At 50.4% G+C, this 22,939-nt stretch overlaps 7 protein-coding genes and 3 non-coding genes across 10 annotated transcripts; 7 read left to right on the forward strand and 3 right to left on the reverse strand.

Annotated features, from left to right (window-relative positions):
* Nucleotides 1-3,950: 3,950 nt before the first annotated feature.
* Nucleotides 3,951-4,821, reverse strand: POX_a00771 (uncharacterized protein; the record flags this gene model as incomplete). The annotated part of the gene is made up of 2 exons (XM_050109710.1): nt 3,951-4,142; nt 4,489-4,821. The coding sequence occupies 2 exons, from the start codon at nt 4,819-4,821 to the stop codon at nt 3,951-3,953; spliced, it is 525 nt and encodes a 174-aa protein (XP_049973478.1).
* Nucleotides 4,822-4,878: 57 nt separating this feature from the next.
* POX_a00772 (Secreted beta-glucosidase sun1) lies at nt 4,879-6,296 on the forward strand (the record flags this gene model as incomplete). The annotated part of the gene is made up of 2 exons (XM_050109711.1): nt 4,879-6,165; nt 6,252-6,296. The coding sequence occupies 2 exons, from the start codon at nt 4,879-4,881 to the stop codon at nt 6,294-6,296; spliced, it is 1,332 nt and encodes a 443-aa protein (XP_049973479.1).
* Nucleotides 6,297-7,079: 783 nt separating this feature from the next.
* POX_a00773 (uncharacterized protein) lies at nt 7,080-7,460 on the reverse strand (the record flags this gene model as incomplete). Its single annotated transcript, XM_050109712.1, has 1 exon — nt 7,080-7,460. The coding sequence occupies one exon, from the start codon at nt 7,458-7,460 to the stop codon at nt 7,080-7,082; it is 381 nt and encodes a 126-aa protein (XP_049973480.1).
* A 1,970-nt stretch (nt 7,461-9,430) lies between these two features.
* On the forward strand, nt 9,431-11,056 carry POX_a00774 (uncharacterized protein; the record flags this gene model as incomplete). The annotated part of the gene is made up of 2 exons (XM_050109713.1): nt 9,431-10,930; nt 11,030-11,056. The coding sequence occupies 2 exons, from the start codon at nt 9,431-9,433 to the stop codon at nt 11,054-11,056; spliced, it is 1,527 nt and encodes a 508-aa protein (XP_049973481.1).
* A 1,947-nt stretch (nt 11,057-13,003) lies between these two features.
* POX_a00775 (uncharacterized protein) lies at nt 13,004-13,291 on the forward strand (the record flags this gene model as incomplete). Its single annotated transcript, XM_050109714.1, has 1 exon — nt 13,004-13,291. The coding sequence occupies one exon, from the start codon at nt 13,004-13,006 to the stop codon at nt 13,289-13,291; it is 288 nt and encodes a 95-aa protein (XP_049973482.1).
* A 729-nt stretch (nt 13,292-14,020) lies between these two features.
* Nucleotides 14,021-17,771, forward strand: POX_a00776 (uncharacterized protein; the record flags this gene model as incomplete). The annotated part of the gene is made up of 6 exons (XM_050109715.1): nt 14,021-14,039; nt 14,106-14,150; nt 14,215-17,024; nt 17,088-17,402; nt 17,464-17,605; nt 17,668-17,771. 6 exons carry the CDS (start codon nt 14,021-14,023, stop codon nt 17,769-17,771), a joined length of 3,435 nt encoding a protein of 1,144 aa, XP_049973483.1.
* Nucleotides 17,772-18,532: 761 nt separating this feature from the next.
* On the reverse strand, nt 18,533-19,357 carry POX_a00777 (uncharacterized protein; the record flags this gene model as incomplete). Its single annotated transcript, XM_050109716.1, has 1 exon — nt 18,533-19,357. One exon carries the CDS (start codon nt 19,355-19,357, stop codon nt 18,533-18,535), a length of 825 nt encoding a protein of 274 aa, XP_049973484.1.
* A 1,500-nt stretch (nt 19,358-20,857) lies between these two features.
* POX_rRNA008 lies at nt 20,858-20,972 on the forward strand. The gene has a single exon (XR_007588099.1). It is a non-coding gene; the product is annotated as a 5S ribosomal RNA (ribosomal RNA).
* A 1,532-nt stretch (nt 20,973-22,504) lies between these two features.
* POX_rRNA009 lies at nt 22,505-22,619 on the forward strand. Its single transcript, XR_007588100.1, has one exon. It is a non-coding gene; the product is annotated as a 5S ribosomal RNA (ribosomal RNA).
* A 177-nt stretch (nt 22,620-22,796) lies between these two features.
* POX_rRNA010 lies at nt 22,797-22,912 on the forward strand. The gene has a single exon (XR_007588101.1). It is a non-coding gene; the product is annotated as a 5S ribosomal RNA (ribosomal RNA).
* The last annotated feature ends 27 nt before the right edge of the window (nt 22,913-22,939 follow it).

The following is a 22,939-nucleotide window of genomic DNA, read 5'->3' on the forward strand; positions in this document are numbered from 1 at the left end:
ATATGGATAAATACCTACAAATTGCACCTCACATCATGCCACGTGATTGTCCTGCCCTTTATCGTCCGGTCATACGACATCCCGATCTTCAACCCAACAACATATTTGTGTCCAATAAGCTAGAAATCAAAGGTTTAATCGACTGGCAGTATAGTACGATTCTTCTATTGTTTCTGCAATACCTACGGTATTCCACAAAGTCTGCAGAATTATGGCGACGAGATCTCGTCTTTATTGCAAACCCCTGCTTTACTAAGCAATTTCGATAAATTAGAAGAGATTGAACAGTCCTGTTATATAGAACTTTTCCGGAAGCGTCAGCTTCACTATCTCTACGTTAAATTGACTGCGGATAACAATTCGGAGTATTACGATGCCTTGACTTATTATTTTAGCGCCTTAAGGCGGCGGATTTTTCACTATGCCAGTGACCCTTAGGAGGGTGACAATGTGACCTTGAAAGCTGATTTAGTTACGCTGTCGAGAAATTGGGGAGAAATAAACCGGGATAAGAGAACACCTTGCCCAATATTCTTTTCAGATGACGAGTCGAGCGAGTGTCTGCAACTAGAACGTGCACAATCCGAAGCTGATGAACAATTTCAAGCTTGCCAAGAAGCAATTGGGGTTGGAAATGAGGGATGGGTGCCGGTTGCATATTACGACGAAGCAAAACGACGTGAGAGAAAATTAAAAGCAGACGCTCTTGATGCAGCTGAAACAGAGGAGGATAGAGCTAGAATCCACGAAAATTGGATTTTTGACGACTTTTGTGAGCAGGATTACACGTGAAAAATAAAATAGCCCATGTTGACCTCCACGTCTCCTGAGATGGCCTACAATGGGTAAAACCCCTGGTCACGGGAGTCATGTATTTCGAAGGGGATTTTTCTTGGTTGTAGACGTCTCAATATCATTTCCAGCAGCATCATTTGTGCACAAGTCCGCAATCATACCGCAAATATGATTAACTATGCCAATCAAACTGGGGAATAGCGGTCCACGATTTGCCTGCGCCGAGGTGGACCATATTGCTGTCTTGCCACACCTTCGGTGATTCTAGGGCTACCACCAGCTCGAACTGCCTCGCAGGATGTGCCTCTGTATGAGGATCCTCTTGTAACATTGAAATTGCGCCCAGACTGCCCAGAATCTCCAGCCTTGCGACCCTCAAGGCGTGTATAATAGCGCACCTGTAGGGAACCTACAAATTTTCTAGGGAAGTACTCTGCGATCCGCTTCCGCGGCAAGCTCCGCTTTTCCTTTAATTCAATTGAAAGCCGGTCGTCCTTAGACAGGGTTTGGGCTCGCCCGGTTGATTTCCTACCTAGCGTGAGGGTCAGGAGGTAAGTAGTAGTCCGCGTAGGTGATAAAAAGGATGGAAATGGGTAGCAGGGTCGCAGGGGCAACCCTACGACCCTGCTACATATTTTATCCCCCCGCCCGTAGCAGAATAAGACAGATACATTCATTAATAGCGTGTGGACATTCAGGCACATCCTCAAACAAGTTTTCGAACAAAAGTTTCATTCGAGTTGATATGAATCAATGAACAAACATAGTAACACTGTAACAAAAATCAAGGACACAAAGCTAGAGATTCAGTGGACTATGAGTCAGCGAATGCGGAGATGAATAATGATCAAGATGGGCGGGTGTCCTACGAGGTACCTCTACCCAACCCGGTAGTTCAACATCAAAATGCTCTAGGGTACTTTTGTAAGCTATATACAAATGAACAAACGCGGCCCTCTGTATCTCACATGATCCCCACTTCAAGCTTTCAAGTTGTCAAAGATTCGAATGAGAGCGCCTGTCTCGCTACTTCAACGCTACCACGGTGCCAAGCTTAGTATTTGCACCTGCACGAGGAAGACTGATAAGTCGTACGAGGCAAGCGGGAGCTGGCTCACTATAAAGCAAACAATGAATATATGATCACTGAATCAGTAGTTACGATATCTTCACTCGAGACGACTCATCTGCCTTCACAGTGGCCCATGCACTGCACTCTGCGAGTCTCATAGTTAGAAACTTGTAGCGGTACACCACTACATATTGATAAATACAGATTTAGGACAGAGTCCGGTGGACGGGGCATGGTGACTCGTCATCCGGTGGATCATCACCCGTTGCCCACACACGCTAGAATTATCTAGACACGGATAGCGTTATAGACTAGTGAACGTAGTCAGCTGTTGTCGCACCTGCCGTTGAAGTCTGAAACCATTGTGGGCTTGTTATGGCGCAACGTGAAGTCAGTAGCGCTAGAATTGAAGTACCGCGGACCACATATTCTCAAGATTGAAATGTTTGTGTGCATAACAAAATGTCATATATATAATTAGTCAGGTGAAAACTGGATATGAATTCGTAGCTAGGGACCTGGTCGAATGAAATGCTGAACATGAGCTGTGGAAATAAAGCCAAAAAATACTGCTCGGAAGAGGGTGATGATGGTGTTTCGGTAATCACCGGCGAAGCAAAACATGAACCACCCACGGGACTCGGGCCTAGTGTTGATCATTTTGCCCGGTTCACACAACGACGGGCGCTTTCATGGCGATCCATACACTACACTTGGTACGTTGCCTGGTTGACGTAATCTCTTTCCTGCATCCAAGCCATCTTACATGGCGTATCTCCGCAGCTCTCGAGGGCTGTGAGTTAAATTGGAATGATCCGTTCTATATCCCGGCACCGTATTTGATCGAGGTTCTCTTAGACATGTTTTGAGTTTTTCTCAATCTCTTCCTGACTCAGACAATACGCTAGGCTGGTCATCTGCGAGGGGGTCAGGTCTCGGCAGCAGATGGGCTGTAGAGCGGGTTTGAAAAACAGGAGCAGGGAACGAGCCGCAGCAGAGGTGCCCCTGGCGTGTGATCGTCGGGGGTAATAACAGCACCCTAGATGTCAAAAGTCCCAATTCTTCGACAGCCTGGAGACCGCAAATTTGAAAATGGGCGAGAAGGGGGGGGGATGCAGATTGGGCGGCACTTGGACAAACCTGACTCAAGAGCAGGCTCTTGAGAATCAGAAGCCTTATCTGGAGCGATCAATTTTGTCATGTGGCAGAATAAGGGGGGATGATGCCTTGGCATACACGCGCGCGTGCGCACACACACACACACACACACACACACACACACACTTTCGACTGGGAGCCTTTAATGGGTCGATTGTTGAGCTGGTTCCTAATCCTACGCATCGTCACCGGTGGTGGAAGGTAAGAAGGTTCCTTAGGTTCCAGCCAGTGTTTACATAACCCCGGCCGTGGATTGAAAAAGGATCTGTGGCAGCTATTGAATTTCATGATTGGTGTACCTGGCCAAAAGTGGAGTCTCATCTCCTGGCAGGCCGCACACCCGCACCATTCTGGCTGCTCATTGGTGTGCCCCCTGACGCATGGGTAATTTCCATGGGCGGCTAGTTCCCAGGAACCGAATCAAGAGGGAAATTGAAATTGGAGACAAGCAAACCGCAAATTTGGTGGATCTGCGGTGGGTGTCTCATGAGATGATGGGATATCACACATCCTTGGTGGGCATTGAAGAATCCAATGGGGCGATGAAGTGGGCACTCCAGAAGACAATTTGGCGAGGCCCATGCCAAGAGACTCGGTGACAGTCGAGACCGGAAGGCCTTCACGAATCACGGAAACGGCGACCCGGGGGGGCAGTGGCTGAGGGTCTGAAACACGCCTATACCCAGTGGCGGACAGGCGACAGCAGTGTGAGTGAGACAAACCCTCTGAGACCTGGTAGGTGACAAAGATTGTCAGATCCGGGAGGGCTACAGTGGCTCACTGGCTCTCAAGGGAGAGATGTGAGGCACAACAATCCCACACGATGGTGATCCAGCGTTCATGAATAATGGACAATCACAATGACCCATATGGACGCCAGACGCGAAGCCCACTTGTGTGTAAAAGTCTAATTGAGGTCCCGAGATTAGCGGCGGGAGGTCCAGTTGTCCACAGGCAGGTACATTACCGCTTCTGAGTGACAACAGAAGTACAGTCTGGGTACCTGTTTCCGGTCAGGGGCCCCTTTTTCGGCCTCCGACTGAACTCGTTCCTGCAGACTGAGGCCGTTCTGCACTGTTTCGAAGCGGTATGCATCGCACAGCCCAACGACCCTCTCCTGCACACCAGACCAAAACAGAGGCACAGAATTATAGAAACCGAGAAAGTAAAGTCCCAGATTCACCCGGCAGTGGCTCAGTGACCCAAAGCAGTGGCCCCTCCTCCGCCCAGGCCCCAAGGCCCCCGTTCCCAGGCCGTCCCCCTCCTTTCCATCCTCACCCACATTATCCCTGGGGTTTTATTCCTCCCTCTTTCCTTCCTTCCCCTTTCCCGTTCTAGCCTCAGTCTCTCAGTTTTTTCTCCATCCGACCAGAGGGTTCCATCTCTCTCCCACATTCATTTAGGAAATACTGTCACTCCCTCTTACTCTCAACTATCTAAGCGATCCGGTCTTTTCCTCACACACACCCACCCACCCCCTTTGTTGTGTACAACCCTTGAACAACAACGCGCGACTGGCTTGCGTCTGATGTATGTGCAATCCTGTATTCTCGATCAGAGGGCGTCTCTGGCCCAAACAGGGTGTCTTGGTGCGGTTCGCGGCTGGCGGCTGGCGCGATGATTACGGAGAAGACAAACATCTTTGGCCTCTCTGAATTGCCTCCAGTCGTTTTGGTCTCCACGTTGCGATATGATGTCGCGATCGTCATCTGCCAGTGGCCAGCCAACCGTAATCGCATAGCCAGAGAGGCTCTCATGGGGCCTGGAGGCCCACTATGCTTGAGCTCAGGGAACATTGACTAACAGGATGACCACTCAGTCCACAGTTCCTCAGTTTGACTCCGTGAAACATCATGAAGTTCACTGTTGCCGCAACTCTCGCCACGGCGGGCTCCCTGGCGGCCGCCCACGGCCACGGCCACGGCCATGCTCACCTGCACCAGCGCGCTGCCGAGACTCAGACTGAGACTGCGGTCACGGCTGGTCCCACCGTCTATGACTTCGTGGTCATGGACCCCAACAGCGGCTCCCCCAAGGTGATCAGCGGAGAAGAGGCCTGCGCCGGTCTCGCCAAGCACGAATTCGAATGGTTCGACGGCGCCATCCCTGACGCCTGCCCTCCCGCAACCAGCTCCGCCGATGTCAGCCCGACCGCGACTGTTGCTGCCCACGTGCTCATGGAGACCGCTGCCGTGGTCATCTCCACCACCAGCTCCGAGGTCCCTACCACTACTTCCACCATCAGCTCGACCAGCTCGACAAGCTCTACCTCGACCTCCTCCACTATCAAGACCAGCTCCACCAGCTCCGCCGCTCCTACCCACACCGCCTCCGTCAGCCACGCTACTGGCATCAACGCTGAGTTCCCTGACGGTGAAATTGACTGTAACGAATTCCCCTCCGACTACGGTGCTGTTGCCCTGGACTACCTGGGTCTGGGTGGCTACTCTGGTATCCAATATGTCACCATCGCCGGCTCATTCGTCACTGAGATCGTGACCGCCATCACCGGCAACAGCTGCAAGAGCGGCGCCATGTGCTCGTATGCCTGTCCCCCTGGCTACCAGAAGTCCCAGTGGCCCACCACTCAAGGTTCCACTGGCCAGTCCGTGGGTGGTCTGCACTGCAAGAACGGAAAGCTCTACCGCACCAACCCGGCCTTCAAGACGCTCTGTATCGAGGGTACCGGTGGTGTTCATGTTCGCAACGAGCTCAGCAACACCGTGGCTGTTTGCCGTACCGACTACCCCGGCACCGAGTCCGAGACCATCCCCCTCGCCGCTCAGCCCGGTGAGGTGGCTCCTCTGACCTGCCCCGACGCCAACACCTACTACCGCTACCTTGGCAAGGGCACTTCCGCTCAGTACTACGTCAACAACAACGGTGTTTCCGTCGAGGAGGGTTGCCAGTGGGGTGATGGTTCCAAGCCTGTTGGCAACTGGGCCCCCATGAACTTGGGTGTCGGCCGCACCGACTCTGGCACCTGGCTGTCTATGTTCAAGAACGAGCCGACCACCGATGCCGACCTGAACTTCAAGGTCAAGCTGGTTGGTGATGACCTCAGCGACAACTGCCGCTACGACGGTGCTGGTAACTTCTACAACAACGCCGGTCTCATCCAGGGCAACAACGGATGCACTGTAAGTCCTGCAACGACCCAACGCGATCAATCCTGTCGGCTTCTTCCCCCTGGGTCACTTTTTGCTAACTCTTGTCCGTTATTTAGGCCAAATCCGCCTCTGGCAACGCCTACTTCGTTTTCTACGACTAAGCGCCTCTCGTTGCTACGTGATGCGAGGTTTCCGCACCCCGACGTTTGACAATTTAAAACCTTCACGGTCTAGATGATGCCCGATTTCCCCTTTGTTTCTTCATCTTCTTTCCGAACGGTACTGGCGGTGGATGGAAGACTCCAATGTCAAGCGAGATCGGAACCCATGCGCGTCTCCCTTCCCCATGTTGTTCCTCTCCTGCCACCCGTGTCTCTGTCTATATTACCGGTTTGTTGCTTGAGGAGAGCTTCGGATCTTTATTTTTACTTCCCATGTATCTTACCTTCTGCCATCTGCTTGATTGTGGCCTGTGTGGGGTTGAATTTTATTTTTCGTGATTTTCGTTCTAGATATCAATTACTTTTTTTCCAAAGTTTTACCTGTGCCGCTCCTATGTCTCATATTGAACAAGCGATTCAACCCCTTCCGTTCTTTTCTCAATATTTACTTGTAAAGTTGGGCTCTTGTTGCATGCACTCGTGGATTCTTGCCCGAAGTCTGAGCCGACCTTTGTGCACCAAGATTGTATAATTGGTTTTCCTTTATCCCTGCTGGTCAGGTTGGATTTGAAGAGAACCTCATGGTCTGATCTGCGTTGGGGCAGAACCCATTACGCACAGGCCAGGCATAGGTAGAGTCAGACATTCCGCGTTCAGCATGGACATTATGAATATGGACAATGTATTAGCCACTCCCAGCTCACGTCCTCAGCCTCAGGGTTTCCCGTCTGCCACCTGTGCCCTTCATCGATAGATACGTTCTCTTTGAGTCCAAAATATTGGTCACCTTCTGGCTTGGGAATCGAGATCATCTGTTTCCACATCTAGTTCGTCTTGAACGGCAACTGATGTCCCATCTCCGAGGTAACCACGTTTCTGAGATTCGAGGAATGTCAGTACCTGATCACTGGGAACGTCGAATGGTCCCCCAGGTTGCGATTCACCCCCACATGCCAATTGCGTGATGGAGTCGCCAATGACATCTCCTCGCTTTGCATTGCCGATGTCATTGCGCGTGCGGATCTGGCCTAGGCCAAGTTGTGTCGCTTGGTAGAGCTGGAGCTGAGCGAGATTTACGGAATCCGATTTTGGAATTCCTACCTCTGATTTCCATCGAGAGAGTACCTCATCTTGGAATTTCCTTTGATCAAGAGATAATGTCATAGATGGCGAGTATTCGAATCTACTTGTGATACGCTTTGAATGTCATTCTGTTGCTGGTAGCCCAGTCTCTGCCCGAATCAATTTGCAGGATGCTTCGTCCCCTGTGTTCAAGCAGACTCCGAGCACGTACGTCTAGCAGAGTGGTTGCCGAGGTTGTTATTATGGAAGCGAATTTTCAGTCGGTCAAGTATGCTGACACCTGATGGGGCGGCGATTGGACACAGGGTGGTAAAGAAAATCCAAGTGCGACAATCCAATAGAATCGATCCCTATCTACCAGCGAGTCAAGAGGTATAGATGGAATTTCCTGTTGATAATTTAACCAGGCATCTCTTATCGGAAATTGGTGGACGATACTGAACGATGAGCTCCGATACCTGTTGACTGATCGTGATCTCATTGGATTCTAGTGGCGTTTCTACATTGGATTTCATTACCAAGTCAACCAAGTAGCGGAGAATGTACGTGCACCCGTGGAGTAGTCTCTCTCTTTGACTATGGAGTCAACCAGCACAGACCTATTGAACTACGTATGCAGGCATCTACGCTTGTAATATCGCTACCTACCGAGTGTAACTTACTAGAACGTCAATGCCCACGGTGACCGGACTACTCAGTCAGAGTCGACATTTGCTCTCGTTCTGAGGTCATTCTACCAAACATGCTCGGAAGCAGTCATGCTTCTTTCCTGGATAAGCCAAGTGAATCAAAGGTCGGTCAGATCAGTGTGCTTCCCGGGTAGGTATCAGTCGATCTTTGGAAAAACTTGATTGAACGCCGACACAGGAATCACACTGCGAGCGTGGAGGGGCTGGATACACTCGCCAAACGCCAGTATCAAGTACAGTAAGTTAACGTTCACCCAGTAACGTCGTCACAATTTCACGCGCGCCGTGAGGACTCCACGAAGCAGAAAATTTTCCTCCACAGCCCCGCCTCCTCCGGTCAGCGGTCCAAGTAGACTGAGGCTGGCGGTTTCTGGACCGATTACATGAGTCTTTCTGAGTGACATAATGCCATGAATTCGTAGATTTGGAGCTCGGTTGAGAGCTGTGAGGTTCCAATTGGATATTTACGTTGCAGCTACAGTACCTGGATTGGACAAGCTCCGTGAGGAGTCTCCGCTGGCCAGCAATGGTGAAAGAGAGATAGTTGCTTTGCGATGTACACTCTCCCGGTCCAACTCTGGCGAGTTCGGGATCCTGTCATTCAGCTAGTAAGATTGAACTGTACACGAAAGTCCAGATACCAATTCCGGCCTCACCGAGCTTGTCATGCTCGTATGCAGCAGTCACTTTGAACTCGCGTGCCCGTCACGACCCACTCCTCGGCTCACACGTGACTTGAGACGCGACCGCGATGTGCCCATGTACAGCGGACGAGTCCCATGAACCGAGCCTGCGAGCTCAGAAGTGTGCATTGTCGCTCTCGTCCAGGCGCATTATAGTCCAAAGACCGTACAATTTGATTCTGCAAATTGTCTGAAGAGCCTAGAATCTTCCGCTCAAAAGGCTGGGTAAGGGTGACGGAGGTTGGCGTGAAAAGAATAGTGGAGCCCGTGATCCCTCGTCGGCGCCTATAGAACGCGTCTCGGACTGTAAGCGTGCATTTCCGCGCAGGGCGAACCCTCCGTCCCTACTGCATTCCACTACGACTGCCACACTACCTACCTGCCACCCCTTCAACCTTTCTCCTCCTTCGGGTATCAATCTCCTTGGTAGGCCACTTTCCCCTCCTCCTCTTGCACCTAGATGCCCTTGAGGTCCCTGTCAAAGTCGTCGGAAAGCTCTATTTATCTTTTCTTCACGTCCCGTCTCGGGTGGTGTTGTAGAAAGACGCGGCGGACGCGAGTGCCTCAACCTTTGAATTTTTGCATACCCTTGTTCTAATCATTCAGACTACAGAGGGCTGCGAGACAAGAAAGACCACCGTACAAGCTGTGTGTGAGACCCGCTCTTGGAGGAGATATTATGGATTCCTCTCCAACTGCTGTTCGCCTGGCACCGGCGGCTGGCGTGAAGCGTCCCGCTGCTTTGCTGCCAGCTTTCGAGCCTTTGACCTCATCCCCGTCCCTGCCGCGGCCCTCCAAGCGGGTTGCTCGCGAAGATGCGTACCCAACACCTGTGCCGACCTCGTCGACTCATATTATGTCCTCGTCTCCACCTCCTGCTGTCCGGCCCTCACTGCGTCGTACCTTCTCCGCCGCCACGGAACGATCTCCCCTGTCGGCCGTGCCGGAGGTGATGCTGCCGGAGAATGGAGAGCCGGTGCTCATGGGCCGGTCCAGCGCTTCGTGTCATCACCAGCTGGCCGCCAGTCGAATGATTTCACGTGTGCATGTCAAGGCGACCTACAAGCCGGCCCCGAACCCCTTCGACCGTGACCGCGTGGAAATTGTGTGCATGGGTTGGAATGGTATCAAGATCCACTGCCAGGGGAAGAAATATGAGTTGGGCAAAGGCAAGACCTTTACATCGGATATCAAGGATGCCGACATCATGATCGATGTCCATGAGGCCCGGGTATTGGTGCAATGGCCACGGAATGAACTTGATCGGAAGGATTGCCCCTCGACCGATTCCGAGCAGACGTGGGACGACGGAACTCCGACTCAGAAGAACCCCCGCCGAGGACTTCACGACAGTCCATTCGTTGGGGGCGAGCGCCTTGGCTCTCCCGTGTCGCCATCGCCCGGCGTGCGAAACGTTATCCCTCCGTCGTCGCCTATCTTCACTCCTTCGCGCGGCCGTGGGTCCGTGATCGTGTTCGAGGACGAGCCTTCTCCATTGAAGCGTCATAACACTGTCGGTGGACTCTCCTCGTACAGCGCTCGCCGCGCGAGTGAATTGCTCCAGATCTCCCAGTCCAGTGAACTTGGCCGCCACGACAGCGAATCTGATAATGACGAGGAGAATGATCCTATTGTTCACTCATTCGGGGCATTTGGCGAGAACTTGCTCCCCCGTATGGCTTCATTCCGCGCGAGCGATTCTCCGAGCCGCTCTTCCGTCACACCGCGTCGCTCGTCACCTCCTCTACCTCGTGCTCAGCTCGAGTCGCGTCGGCACCCGACTGTCCTGGAGGAGAAGAAAAAGGTCGAGGTCAAGGTTAAGACTCCTGAAGAGGAGGAAAGTTTCGAGCGCGTTCGCAACCACACCATCAATCAGTTGGCCTTTTCTCGACTGTCGTCGACCCCCTTTTCGATCATCCTGAATAACCTCCCTCCCTCATACTGGAAGTCCAGCGAGAATGGCCACACCTCTGGTCCCTCGCGTTCCGACATCCGCACCATTCTGGAGGAGAGTAAGTGTGTTGGCAAGGTTGCACGTGAGGGCAAGGACGCCGCTGGACAGCCCCTGGAAAGCGAGTTCTACTATATCCCCGACTTTGATGATGACATCAGTCGCCGTGAAACCGTGGTCAACAACCTTCGCAAGCCGGGTCTCCGGAACTGTCGCAAGCAGCACAAGGTATGTACACGTGTGAAGTCCCCCTCAAGCATTCCATTCCATCCTATCCATGGTTCCCGGAAGCTGCTCTCATGAATCCCACGACTGACCGTTTCATAGCAATACTTTTGGAAGAAGCCCAAATAAGTCGAAGCCACATCCTCGTGTGTGGATCGGTTCCTCCTCAGTACATATTTGCAGTGTTCTTGGCCACCCAGAAGGAACCATTCCTGGGTGGCTCGCATAGCGTGGCGTGTGGCATACCCTTGTACTTGTTTCATTTTGTTTCTCGTTCGGTCTATCTTTATTGACTTAGTTCCTATCGTCTCCCTTTTTTTATCCTTTCTTCCTTGCTTATAATCTCGTCCTACCTGTCCAGCCCTCTGATCAGTTTTGATTCTTACTTTCCCCCCCCCCCCCCCCCCCATTTCTGCAGTTCTCGCGTGATGATGTACAATTGTGCGCTGCTCTTTGCCAGATCCATTATCTTGGCTATTGCCGCACCTGTTCTTTTTTTTTTTGTGTTCCCGCGGGAACTTGCTCATCCCTTTTATGATGCGTGATGGATTTCCGACGTCAACGGCCGCTTACGCTTTGAATATCGTTTTCCCGCTTTGACCCTGTTTCTCTGATTCCACTCGCTGCCCCTCCAACCTTTTTCCCTTATCCTGCACTTGCACCTCTCCCTCTCTATTCTTTCTCGACTGGATTTCCCTCTGCCGATCTGGATGACAAGCTCCACCTACGGGCTTATCGTTGCATCTTCCCCCTCTTCTTTCGTCTCCTCCATTTCGCCTTCGGAGCCTGATCTTTCGAGGCTGGCGACATGTGTGTGGGGGTTAATCTGTTTCTCGGGCCATCTCACTTGCCCGAGTATGTATCTTTACTTTTGTAGCCTTGTGGAGGTATCTGAATAAAAAGCCTGAATTACATTCCTTAATTACTCAGAAGAGGATGAGTCGGTCTGTTCACTGGTTCAATTCGAGATTTGCAAGTGGAGTCATACACCTGTAATGCATTGAATGTGACAAGTGCGACCTCAAATTGGTCCCTGCCTTCCTGGCGTAAACTAGGCCTCCTCAAGTCGGTGTCTTCTACTTCGGAAAAAAAAAACGAAACAGATGAAGCAGTCTAGACCTACCTCTCCTGGCCGTCAGGGTTCTCCCTCCCTCTAGGCTTTGAATATTCCCCACATACGGCTGCCACCTCACACGCATGGAAAGGTCGCAGAGGCCATCAAGAAATGCTCGACTTCCGTCAAATCTTCTTGAGTGGCTTATCGCTATTTACCAGCCCAGGCGTTACCTGTCCAGGCGTTTGTGCTTGGCTTAGTAGCGTTCTCGCCATGCCCATTCGCCACTCTTGCGTCACCCCAGCTTTTCCCCCTCAATTACATTGTGGTTGGTACCACTGTTCAATGACATGGACCTCCGCTACGAGGCTCGACCCTCCACCACAAGCATGCTATACTCGGGTCCAATTTTCTATCTGGTGTGTACTTGGTCATCGAGATGGCCTGATTCTCTGTGTATCAGCTGGAAAGAGCTTCAATGACGAGTCTATCTGACTTGACACGTTCCCTCAATTGAGTCTGGTGGTCCAATCAGCGTGGTCCGCCCCCCTCGTTTTAAGTTGGTGAGGTTGACTTTTAAGGTTGGTACCGATACTTGTGGGTTTCACGTCGAGATCATGCAATGGAAGTCACCCGTACCCTATTGAAACTTGCCTTTGCGAATGCATGAGATTAGCGGTGCATTTTCATGGAGAGTACCGTGCCGTGCGCAGCAGTTGCCACTCAGCGTGGTGCTCGTCTCCAGCTCCCGTCTGCATAAATATCGATCAATCCCCGCGTCTCTTGTAGGCGATCTTTTATCATCATCATCAACAACATCCATTTGATCCACTTGTCTCCCATCGAAACGACTTGATCCCCATCAACTGCAGCGCTCACCCAATTCCTCCCACATCTGCCGTCTCCAACAAATCGTTTTATCAAAGTCTTCCTTCTCCCTGTCCTTACTTTGTGACCACGGTCATCGCCGCAGAAAGCCCACACACCTCGTCTATCTCATCGTCATCCTTCTCCTGTTCATCATGCAATCTTCAACAGAAGGCGGACCCGTCCCAGACCGTACCCGTGAGCATCCCTCAACAAAAAGTAGTAGCATCACGACCACTGCTCCTCCTCACTTTTCCGATTCAAACACCCCTCAGCGACCGATTCCCACTGCGGATGCAGTGTCTGAACAATCCTGGAAACCCAAGTTTGACCGTCGTCAAAGCTGGAACCACGAGGATCAGAAGCATGAGTTGCAGGAGCGTTTGCTGAATATGGAACAAGGTCGGGAGACTGGGTTTTCGGAGACGGGAACGGATCCATAAGCTTCGCCTGTTAATTGTACTTTTTTCTTTTGAAAGACCTTCGATGATGAGTGTGACTTGGTGGATTAGGATAAATGAAATGAGATGGGCGAATGATTGACTGGAAGTACGCGGAAGGGAGGCGTGGGCCTGGCTAGCGGAATTCAACTGGGGAAAAGTGTATCTATTGTTATTTGAAGGTGCCCAGTCCTGATTTGGCATTATAGTACTACGTATGTTCAATGTTGTACGTGGAACCAATTCAAGCGCAGCCTTTTTCATTGATAAGGCGCAAAACGTAAGATTATCGAGTAGCACTTTCTTGTTTGCATCAAAAGGCAGATAACTTCAATCCTCCTCCCAAAAATCTGCCGTTTCAGCCAAGCTCAAATCAAAATCCAGGTGAGCTAACTGTGCTGCCGTGTTGCGTGTTGGTAATGCGACGCCTATAATTAAAAGGATGAGACCTCCAAGCTTGTGTCTGACCTGCCCGGCGATCTTCAACCTCCGCACCGCCTGGCAAATCTGCCCGCTTTTGCTCCACCATCGCCGCCCATCACCGCGTTGCTCCTCGGCCCTGACGATCAAATTGCAAGGAGCGTTCTCTGAACTCACCTTCCGATCAGCTCCTTGCTCATCACCTGTCGCATCTCTCTCCCCAATGTGGCGTTCAAGTCACGTCTACATTTGCCCTTTGGAAGTTCTCAAAGGACCCCGCGATTGAATCGGCTGCAGACGCACACAGCAGCCATGGATCGCCAGAAGAAAAGTATGCGCTTACGTCGCCGAGCTTTCTTGCCTTTTCTCCAGTAAACTGATATGACCACTTCACCAGGAGAGATTCGTGATCTGAACGAGAAAGCATGGGGAGGCCAGACCGGTATGACAATATCTCCTATGACGACAGTGATCGCTCGATTCTGACCGATGGAACCGATTTGCAGATGTCTTCCCCGTGAGCCAGTCTCTGGACTCGGCACTCAAAAAGAACACTGCTTTCATCAAACGACTCCGGACCGGTATCAGTGCCTCCGCCCTCTCGACCTTTCTGACCGATATCCGCACGCTCTCGCTCCACAAATACCTGTCCGAGATCATCTCCGCCTGCTATGAGGGTCTCTGCAAGCTTAAATCACCCGGTGAAATCGCGGCAGGAGTGGAAATCGTGTGCGCTTTACACCAGCGATTCGGCCCGGCAGAGTTCACGCGACAGATCGGATGGCTTCTCGGACGGGGCATGAGCTCCATGGACAAAGCATCGCTGAAGGCTTTGCCCCAAGAGATGCGTGAGCGCGAGGAAAAGGAACGACTGAGCCGACATCGCGTCCTGCTACGAGTGGTGACGGAGCTGTGGCTGGTCGGCGTCCTGAGAACACTCGATGATACGGAGAGACCCGAGGATGCCAGAAAGGATGCGACCACGGGCAAGCTGCCTGACCTGGTTCCAATGAGAGCGACAAAGTCACCCGCAGCCCTCAAGGAGTTGGAGAAACAGGCTGAGCCATTCCCCCTGGAAGTTCTCAAGGATTTACTTGGACATGACCGCGACCACACCAACCTTCCGCTCGCTGTTTTGTTTGTGAAAAGCTTCAGCTGGGACATTCTCGGGACCAAGCTCGTGGAAGATGGCCGAAAGACCGTGGAGGTGGACGGAGCAACGTCAAAATTGAACGGAGGCGAATCTGAAAATGCAGATGGCAACGCCGAGACGATCACCGAAGCGGATCCGCCATTAGTGCCGGAAAAGACTCAGCAGCGGTTCAGGAACATCCTGACTCGCTATCTCGATGATGTCAAAGCTCATGTGGTTCGCGACCAGAAAGCGCTCGCGTCGCAGAGTCGCCGCAATGCCGAAGCCTACGTGAAGAGCGGCGAGATCTTTGAAGATCGACAGTCCAATTTCGAGAAGCAATCTAAATCCCTGGAGAAGCTCGTTGCCAACACCCAGGTTCTGTGTGAGGCACTCGGTGCGGAGATGCCCGATCTGGCCGAAAAGGAGTCTGCAGATGCTGGCGGTAGCGGTGGCATTGGCTTGGTCAAAACCACAGACTATCTCCGTGGCCAGGGTGATGGTGCGGGTATCTGGGAAGATGAAGAGGAGCGGCGTTTCTATGAAAACTTGGTTGATCTGAAAGGCAAGGTTCCCGCTGTCCTCCTAGAAGATGGCAAGAAAAAGAAAGGCGAAGGCGAAGAGACCGGAAAGAAGAAGTCTGATGGCGAAGCTGAAAAGTCGGGCGAGACATCCGAGGACCGTGCTGCTGCAGATGCGGACGATCAGTCGATGGCCATTGCCAGCAAGACTGTTGGTGCCCAGGTGGATGCTCTTTTGAGTAAGCTACCTGAGCTGCAAACCAAAGACCAGGTCGATCAGTTTGCCTTGGACTTTTGTTTCGTCAATTCCAAGGCCTCTCGAAACCGACTTGTCAAAGCCGTGTCCGACATACCCAAGGGCCGGATCGATCTTCTTCCGTTGTACGCTCGCTTGGTCGCCACTCTTGGGCAATACCTACCGGATATCCCCCAGGGCCTGACCACCTATCTCGATGAAGAATTTCGAAGTCTGCAACGGCGAAAATCGAAGGAGTTCCTGGGGCAGGTGCGCATGAGCAATGTGCGATATTTGGCAGAATTGACCAAATTCGGCGTGGTCCCTGAACATATCATTTTCCACTGTTTCAAAGTCTCGCTGGACGACTTTTCTCGTATGAACATCGAGATCATCGGCAATCTGCTGGAGAACTGTGGCCGTTACTTGCTTCGCAACCCAGAAACATCCCCGCGCATGGCTTCGTTCTTAGAGACTTTGAGCCGAAAGAAGACCGTGCAGCATCTTGGCCAGCAAGAGAGGATGGTCATCGAGAATGCCATCTATTACGTTGACCCGCCTCCCCGGCCTGCGATTCAGCAGAAAGAACGGACCCCTGTGGAACAGTACGTTCGACGGTTGATCTACCTCGACATGAACAAGCGAAACTACACCAAGATTCTAAAGACCATTCGGAAGCTGCACTGGGAAGAGCAAGAGGTGGTCGACATCCTGGAGCGTGTCTTCAGCAAGCCAGTCAAGGTCAAGTACGGCAGCATTCACCTTCTTGCCATTCTGGTCAGCGCGCTCTATCGCTATCACCAAACATTTGTGATTGGCATTGTGGATAACGTCCTGGAGCAAATCACACTTGGTCTTGAGCTGAATGACTTCAAGTTCAATCAGAAGCGCATTGCCGAAGTCAAGTACCTCGGGGAGCTCTACAATTACAAGATGATTGATTCCCCCGTCATCTTTGACACATTGTACCGCATCGTTACATTCGGACATGGCGGTGGCACACCCGTGCCCGGCAGGATCAGCCCTCTCGATATGCCGGACGATTTCTTCCGACTTCGCCTTGTGTGTACTCTTCTGGATACCTGCGGTCACTGCTTTGATCGTGGCTCTGCTAAAAAGAAGCTGGATTTCTTCTTGACTTTCTTCCAATACTATCTCTTCACCAAGGATCCCCTGCCCATGGATGTTGATTTCTTGATCCAGGACACTTATTCCAGTTTGCGTCCTCAGTGGAAGCTGGCCACGGATCTTGACGAGGCGACTCGCATCTTTAGTGAGGCGATTGCCCAGAATTACAGTGTCCAGGACTCCGAGAGGCCCGTAGAACTTGACGAGGAGGAGGCGGAGAGTAGCTCCTCCGATGAAGGGCTGGAGGATGACGTCATCCCCGAGATTGAAGATGAGCAGGAGTCCAGCGACGAAGCTGAGGTAGGTCTATTTCTTGCCAATATCGCCTTTGTACCTGCGGTGCAGATTGCTAACCACCCTTAGGCTTCTGGACCCAATGTGGACGTGAACGATGAGAGCGATTTCGAGAATGAACATATCGTTGTCACTCGTCAAGAAGAGGAGCGGGATCCTGAAGTCGAGGCTGAATTTGATCGAGAATTCGAAAAGATGATGGCGGAAAGCATGGACTCGAGACGCTTTGAGCGTAAGGGTGTCTTTGATATTCCATTGCCTATGAAGCGAGTACCCCGAGAAAACCAGCCAACGGAATCTTCGACCGAGTCGGCTACACCTGAACCTGTTCCCAACAAGACCATGGCTTTCTCCTTGATGACCAAGAAGGGAAATAAGCAGCAGGTAAGATCAAGAAGCTCGAAACCGAGGCTTTGCGCCACAGGTGATGCTGACGGCTTTCCAGACACGCACCATTGATCTTCCTTCAGATTCCAGCTTTGCTGTTGCTATGCGCAGCCAGCAACAAGCTGATCGGGAAGAACAACAGCGTATCAAGAGCTTGGTTCTGAACTATGAGGCTGCAAATGAACCCGAGGAAGCTGAAAGTAAGACATTCGTTGTGTCCCGTTGCCTTTTGGATCCCAGCATACTAACACTGTACTTCCAGCCTTTGAAAAGCGCATCCCTGCCAACCAACGGGTCGACAAGTCTGGTGCGAATCGATCGGCCTTCCGATCCCGCAAGCTTCAACTCAGCGATGTGAATTGGTGATTGCTATGATGCCTTTCATATCATTTTTCTAGCCCCAGTGGCTACAATCACGCACATGCAAAGCAGATCGATCCCATAGGCCGCCGGATACACCATCAGGCTTTGCTGTTCAAGTGCAAAGACCTCTCTCAACAAATCCCGTACTCTGTGGTCGTGTCTTCCGCGATGCTTTTTTTCGGATGATCATTATTATTGCAGCTCCGGCTGCTATCTTTCTATGATCCATGTCGTGCTATGGAAGTCGCATCATCTGATTCGCGTGCAGTCTGGCTCCTTGCACTTCCAACGTCAGAGTGGTTCTCGTCAGCCCGCCGATATTCTTTCATCAGATGATACGCAGACCAAAGCTCAGTCAATCGACCTGCAGCCACTCAGACTCTGCGGGGCAGGATCTCTATCAAAGGAGTGGGTTTGGGGATGAGTTATGTCGAGTGTTGCAGGAACTGAGGGCTCGGGATTTGGGATTCTGATTTTTCCCCTCAATTCAGCCGACATGGGCAAGCTTGCTCTGAGGGCAGTCGTATGTTTATTATCGAAACTTTTACTGGATTATTTCAGACAGCAAGGCTAGACAGCAAGCCCAATGCTGAAGACTTGGCAAGGCGCCGAATGTTTCCGCTTATGCAAGATAACTGAGAAATCCAAGATGAGAATGAAGGTCGTTATTAAACATGCGGACCTAAAATTGCAATTCCCACCCTTTCGCTCGTCGAAATACACACACCGGCCCCAGTGTAGTTTGAAAGAACCGCGTCACCTCCTTACACCAAAAAAAAGACGATTGCAGTGTGCACACAAGTAGAAAGCACCACCAGACACAGACACATCTGCCCATGCAATTGTAAACAAGCCAGTATTTGTTTCTTTCCCACCATCCGAAATGCCTGCATCAATGAAACAGGCCTCCGGTCCACCGTCGCAAAGACCTCTCCGATACGTTTCCCCTTTTGACCTCGCCCCTGCGAAATAACCAGCGTCTCGCAACTTGCCGGGAGATGACTCGCATGCACAATGGTCAACATGGCACCAGCAGGCAAGAACAGAAGAAACTGTGCGAAGAGCATCAGCGCTGCAACTAGAATATCCGCTTGAATAAATTCCCTCTGTTCCGCAACTGAATGCTGGAAAATAAATGTCCGCCCGCCAGAGGGACCTTCTCCGTACATCCGGGGTACGTAAACCATGAATCTTTCGACTATACTGTATATCAGAGTCGGTCCGATGAGAGCCTTCCATCGTTGCAAATTGCAGGCGCTGGCGCTGGAGCTAGACAAGATTCGGATCTGGTCGGGTGCAAGAACCTTGCGAGCTGTCCAGAGGAATCGAGTCTCTGCTAGTAGTATCGAGGTGATGATACTTGCAAGCGGCGATGGGAGAAATGTGCCCAATGCTTGGGTTATCACGTAGTGCTTCAGCCAAAATGTACAGGCGTAGATGAGACCGTTGAAAAGAAGCGAAATGCCTCCCTTTTTGTAGAGAGCGGGTATGGCGCGGAGAATATTGCGGCTGGAGGGAGGTGTCTTTTGTGTCTTTATTTCGGCGACGTTGGTGCATTGAGTGATGGACTCGAGGATGAGTGTTGACATGAGTACTTGGCTGGTTATGTATGCAATCTGGAGAAAAGTATATAAGTCCTTGTTCTTTTATTTGTTCTATTCCATTTCCTTCTTTCGCGACCAGCACAAAAAAATAGCTTTCACCTCGAAGGACTGACCAAAGCATCAATCAGCATTACGCCGAGGAAAAGGGCCAGTATAAAGTAATTATCTTTCAGCGTCGATGGCTGAGCTCCAAGTTGATAAGGACTTTGAGCCCACCCAAGTAGGGGCTCACTGCCGCATGAGTGAATCAGGGTATTCAATACTTTGCGAAAGAAAAAAGGCGCAAAGTATAATTGTGAAGTAGGCGTCATACTCTGAGCGAAGATATCAGGCATATTATGGGAATCAATTTGAAAAATCGAAAGAATCAGATCAGATTTCAAGACTGGTAGCCAAAATTAAAAAAAAAAAAAGAGAAAAAAAGAGACTTGGTTAAAATTCCCAGACCCTGGTCTATGGCAACGTGTCCTGACTCTGGACGTTGCACGGGTTTGCGCCCCAAGAAAATAATTCGAAGTATTCGGAGATACGGCTGCACTATGGGGCGATGGAAAGTTCACCAGTGGGGAAATTCTATGTCATATAAGGTATCGGGGGGGGGGTTCTTGGATGTCGATGTGGTCCCAGGCTTGATGAGGCAAAAACTAGACTCCGATGTGCCTGCCCGATGGCTACAACATGAAAGCCATGTAAGCAGCGCTAGAGATAAATATCCAGCTGGTGCGTGCATGAAATCGCTTGTCAAAGTCAAAACATCATACTAGGCAGCCTCATAACAGGCTAGTGCATTAAGGTTGCTGACATGTTATGCCAAAGCAAATTCAAGCATTGCGCTACGAGTACCCACAGGCCTGTGGATCTGCATTGTGCTCCATCGAGCTGTAATCCAAAGTGGTAGCCCCAATTTGACGGTTCCATGATCGAAAGCTGGTTTGTTTCTCTAAATTATTCCTCTAAAAATGAACTACAAACTAGGCAGGCTTGTCTATTTAAGAGGTGGCGATCGAGGGACATATGGGTTATCTCGTCGATGAGCCTGGGGATAAAATGCCAACGCTTAGACAAGGTCAGGTCAGTCGGAATCGAAGTGCAGCTCGGAACCACCCTTTCTCATCCCCAGTGAAGACCATCCAATGATTCTAAAAATATGCTTCCCTCAGATAAAGTAAGATTGGCACGGGATTACTGGCTCTGACCAAGGTGTAGAGAAAATGGCAAGCATTCAGTAAATAGGTCATCAGGCATCATCAAAGCAGTGGGAACTTCCAAAGCGACAATGCACGATACCGCAGTACTACAGTGTCATAGTAGCTCTAAGGTAACCGGGAAGGACGCTGACAACTTTCATAGGTGGTAATATTGAAATTGCTCGATTAAGCCATAGATAGACCTATCTGCATCTTACGGTGATAGTGAAACAGTGGGACTAGGGAGCATATCGTACAAAATTAGGATCATATACTAACTGAAATCATTTCCTGTCACATACGACCATAGGGTGTGGAAAACAGGGCTTCCCGTCCGCTCAGCCGTACTTAAGCCACACGCCGGTCAGTTAGTAGTATGGTGGGTGACCACATGCGAATCCTGACTGTTGTATGTTTTTGATTTTTGAAGTATCCCTTTTGCTAATTCTTTGGGTATTATTCCCTTCGCCGAATGCAATAAATTAATCATGAATACAGAGTAGGTGTGTATCCCCCGTGGTGTCTTATTTCCTCTCTGATCCATTTTGCAGCACAATTGCGCGCCGTTTGATGCAACCTGATCTCCATTTTTCAACGATGCACGTCAGAGTAACATGACGATTGAGGCTCTTAACATCGTAACGTACATATTTGCTTTGACGGTAATATATACCGTCCATGATATTATTGGCTTTAGGTTTCTCCATGTCTGGTATTTTGCACTCGTGCAAGCTTTATTATTAAGCAGGCCTCGATGACATGAGGGTTTCTCGAGTCTTTCAAGTTATTGGAGTCGTGTAGTCCCAGATGGACCCATGTGCAGACATGCGGAAGGTACTAAACCGTCTATCAACATCGTCATAGGACACCCCATCCTAACAGATGGTTTGGCTTAGCCCTTTTGGTCTAATAGTTAAACCAATGAGCAACAGCACGGTGGATTTCAGACGCCCTCAAACCTAGGAAGGAGTCAATCGCTAATTATATAAGGTCAGAGGCTGATGGACTCTATTATTCTTGAATGTGGTCTAGAGATTTGCAAAAGTCATTCTTTTATCTCGAGCCTTCACTTTATATCTCAAACGAACTACTTGTCCACTGCGGTACTAGATTATTACTACGAAAAATGTGGATACTTTTTGAGAATACTGGGTGCTACATGTGTAATATAGGAAGTTGAGCCTTCGCCTAAGATTTCGTCGAGCGACGGTTTTTATAGGATAGGGTCGTCATTTTGAAGGTTTATAGCACCTAGAGCTTCCGTGACTGACGTGTGTGTATCGCCCGCTGTGCCTACTATATGCTCCCTATAGACGAAGTCTCTACAGCATTCAACATCATCTGGTTTCTCGCAATCAGGAAGAACAATCTTGAAAAGAGAAGGTACTTTGAACAGAAGGAGATTATACAGATGATATCGCAAGATGGAGACAAAAAAGCGAAACCTTGGTTCCAAATAGCCGTCTCCATATCGGAAATGCGCCCGAAGAAAAGCTTTGCGGCGAGGAATTAAAGACAAAGAAAGGAGGCTAGTGTTCTTCAAAGCCTGGTGTTGAGGCCGAAGTGCTTTGAAAACTTCTCAAATTCCAGCCATGTCAGTAACCGATGATAATTGAATACATCTACAGATCAAATCTGTCGACCAGGAGTTATATTTGACATGGGCCAGCCGAAACCCCAAAATCAAACAAGAGAAGGACATCTCTAAAATAAGGCAATGAGACTCCCAGATGGTATAGTAGGACGCTAGGCTAAAACAGGCAAACACATCGTCAGTCAGAAGAGTCCCGCGTCTATAAGCATTATCGGTGCCTTTTACGGTCCTAGTTATACGCAAATGCTACCACTTGGTGGTAACCAATTTCGAGTGTAGATTTGGCGGAAGTTCCGTTCTTTTCGGGAAAGAATTACGGTTTATAAACTTTTTTTGAGCCCTGTTTAGCACATACGACCATAGGGTGTGGAGAACAGGGCTTCCCGTCCGCTCAGCCGTACTTAAGCCACACGCCGGTCAGTTAGTAGTATGGTGGGTGACCACATGCGAATCCTGACTGTTGTATGTTTTTGAAGTTTTTTTGCCTAGTCTTAGTACGATTTCGAGAAGACTAAGATTGAAATGGGGTTAAGGGAGGGGAGGTTATGTGTAACGAATGTATAAGAATTTCTAGCCGCTATTTAACATACCTAGTCCGAAATTGTTGAGGGAATATAATCTACAGGTGTTGACTTTTAAGCACATACGACCATAGGGTGTGGAAAATAGGGCTTCCCGTCCGCTCAGCCGTACTCAAGCCACACGCCGGCCAGTTAGTAGTATGGTGGGTGACCACATGCGAATCCTGGCTGTTGTATGTTTTTGTTTTTGACTTACTTTGCCACA

This window comes from Penicillium oxalicum, chromosome I (assembly GCF_001723175.1).
Source record: "Penicillium oxalicum strain HP7-1 chromosome I, whole genome shotgun sequence".
Lineage (NCBI taxonomy): Eukaryota > Fungi > Ascomycota > Eurotiomycetes > Eurotiales > Aspergillaceae > Penicillium > Penicillium oxalicum.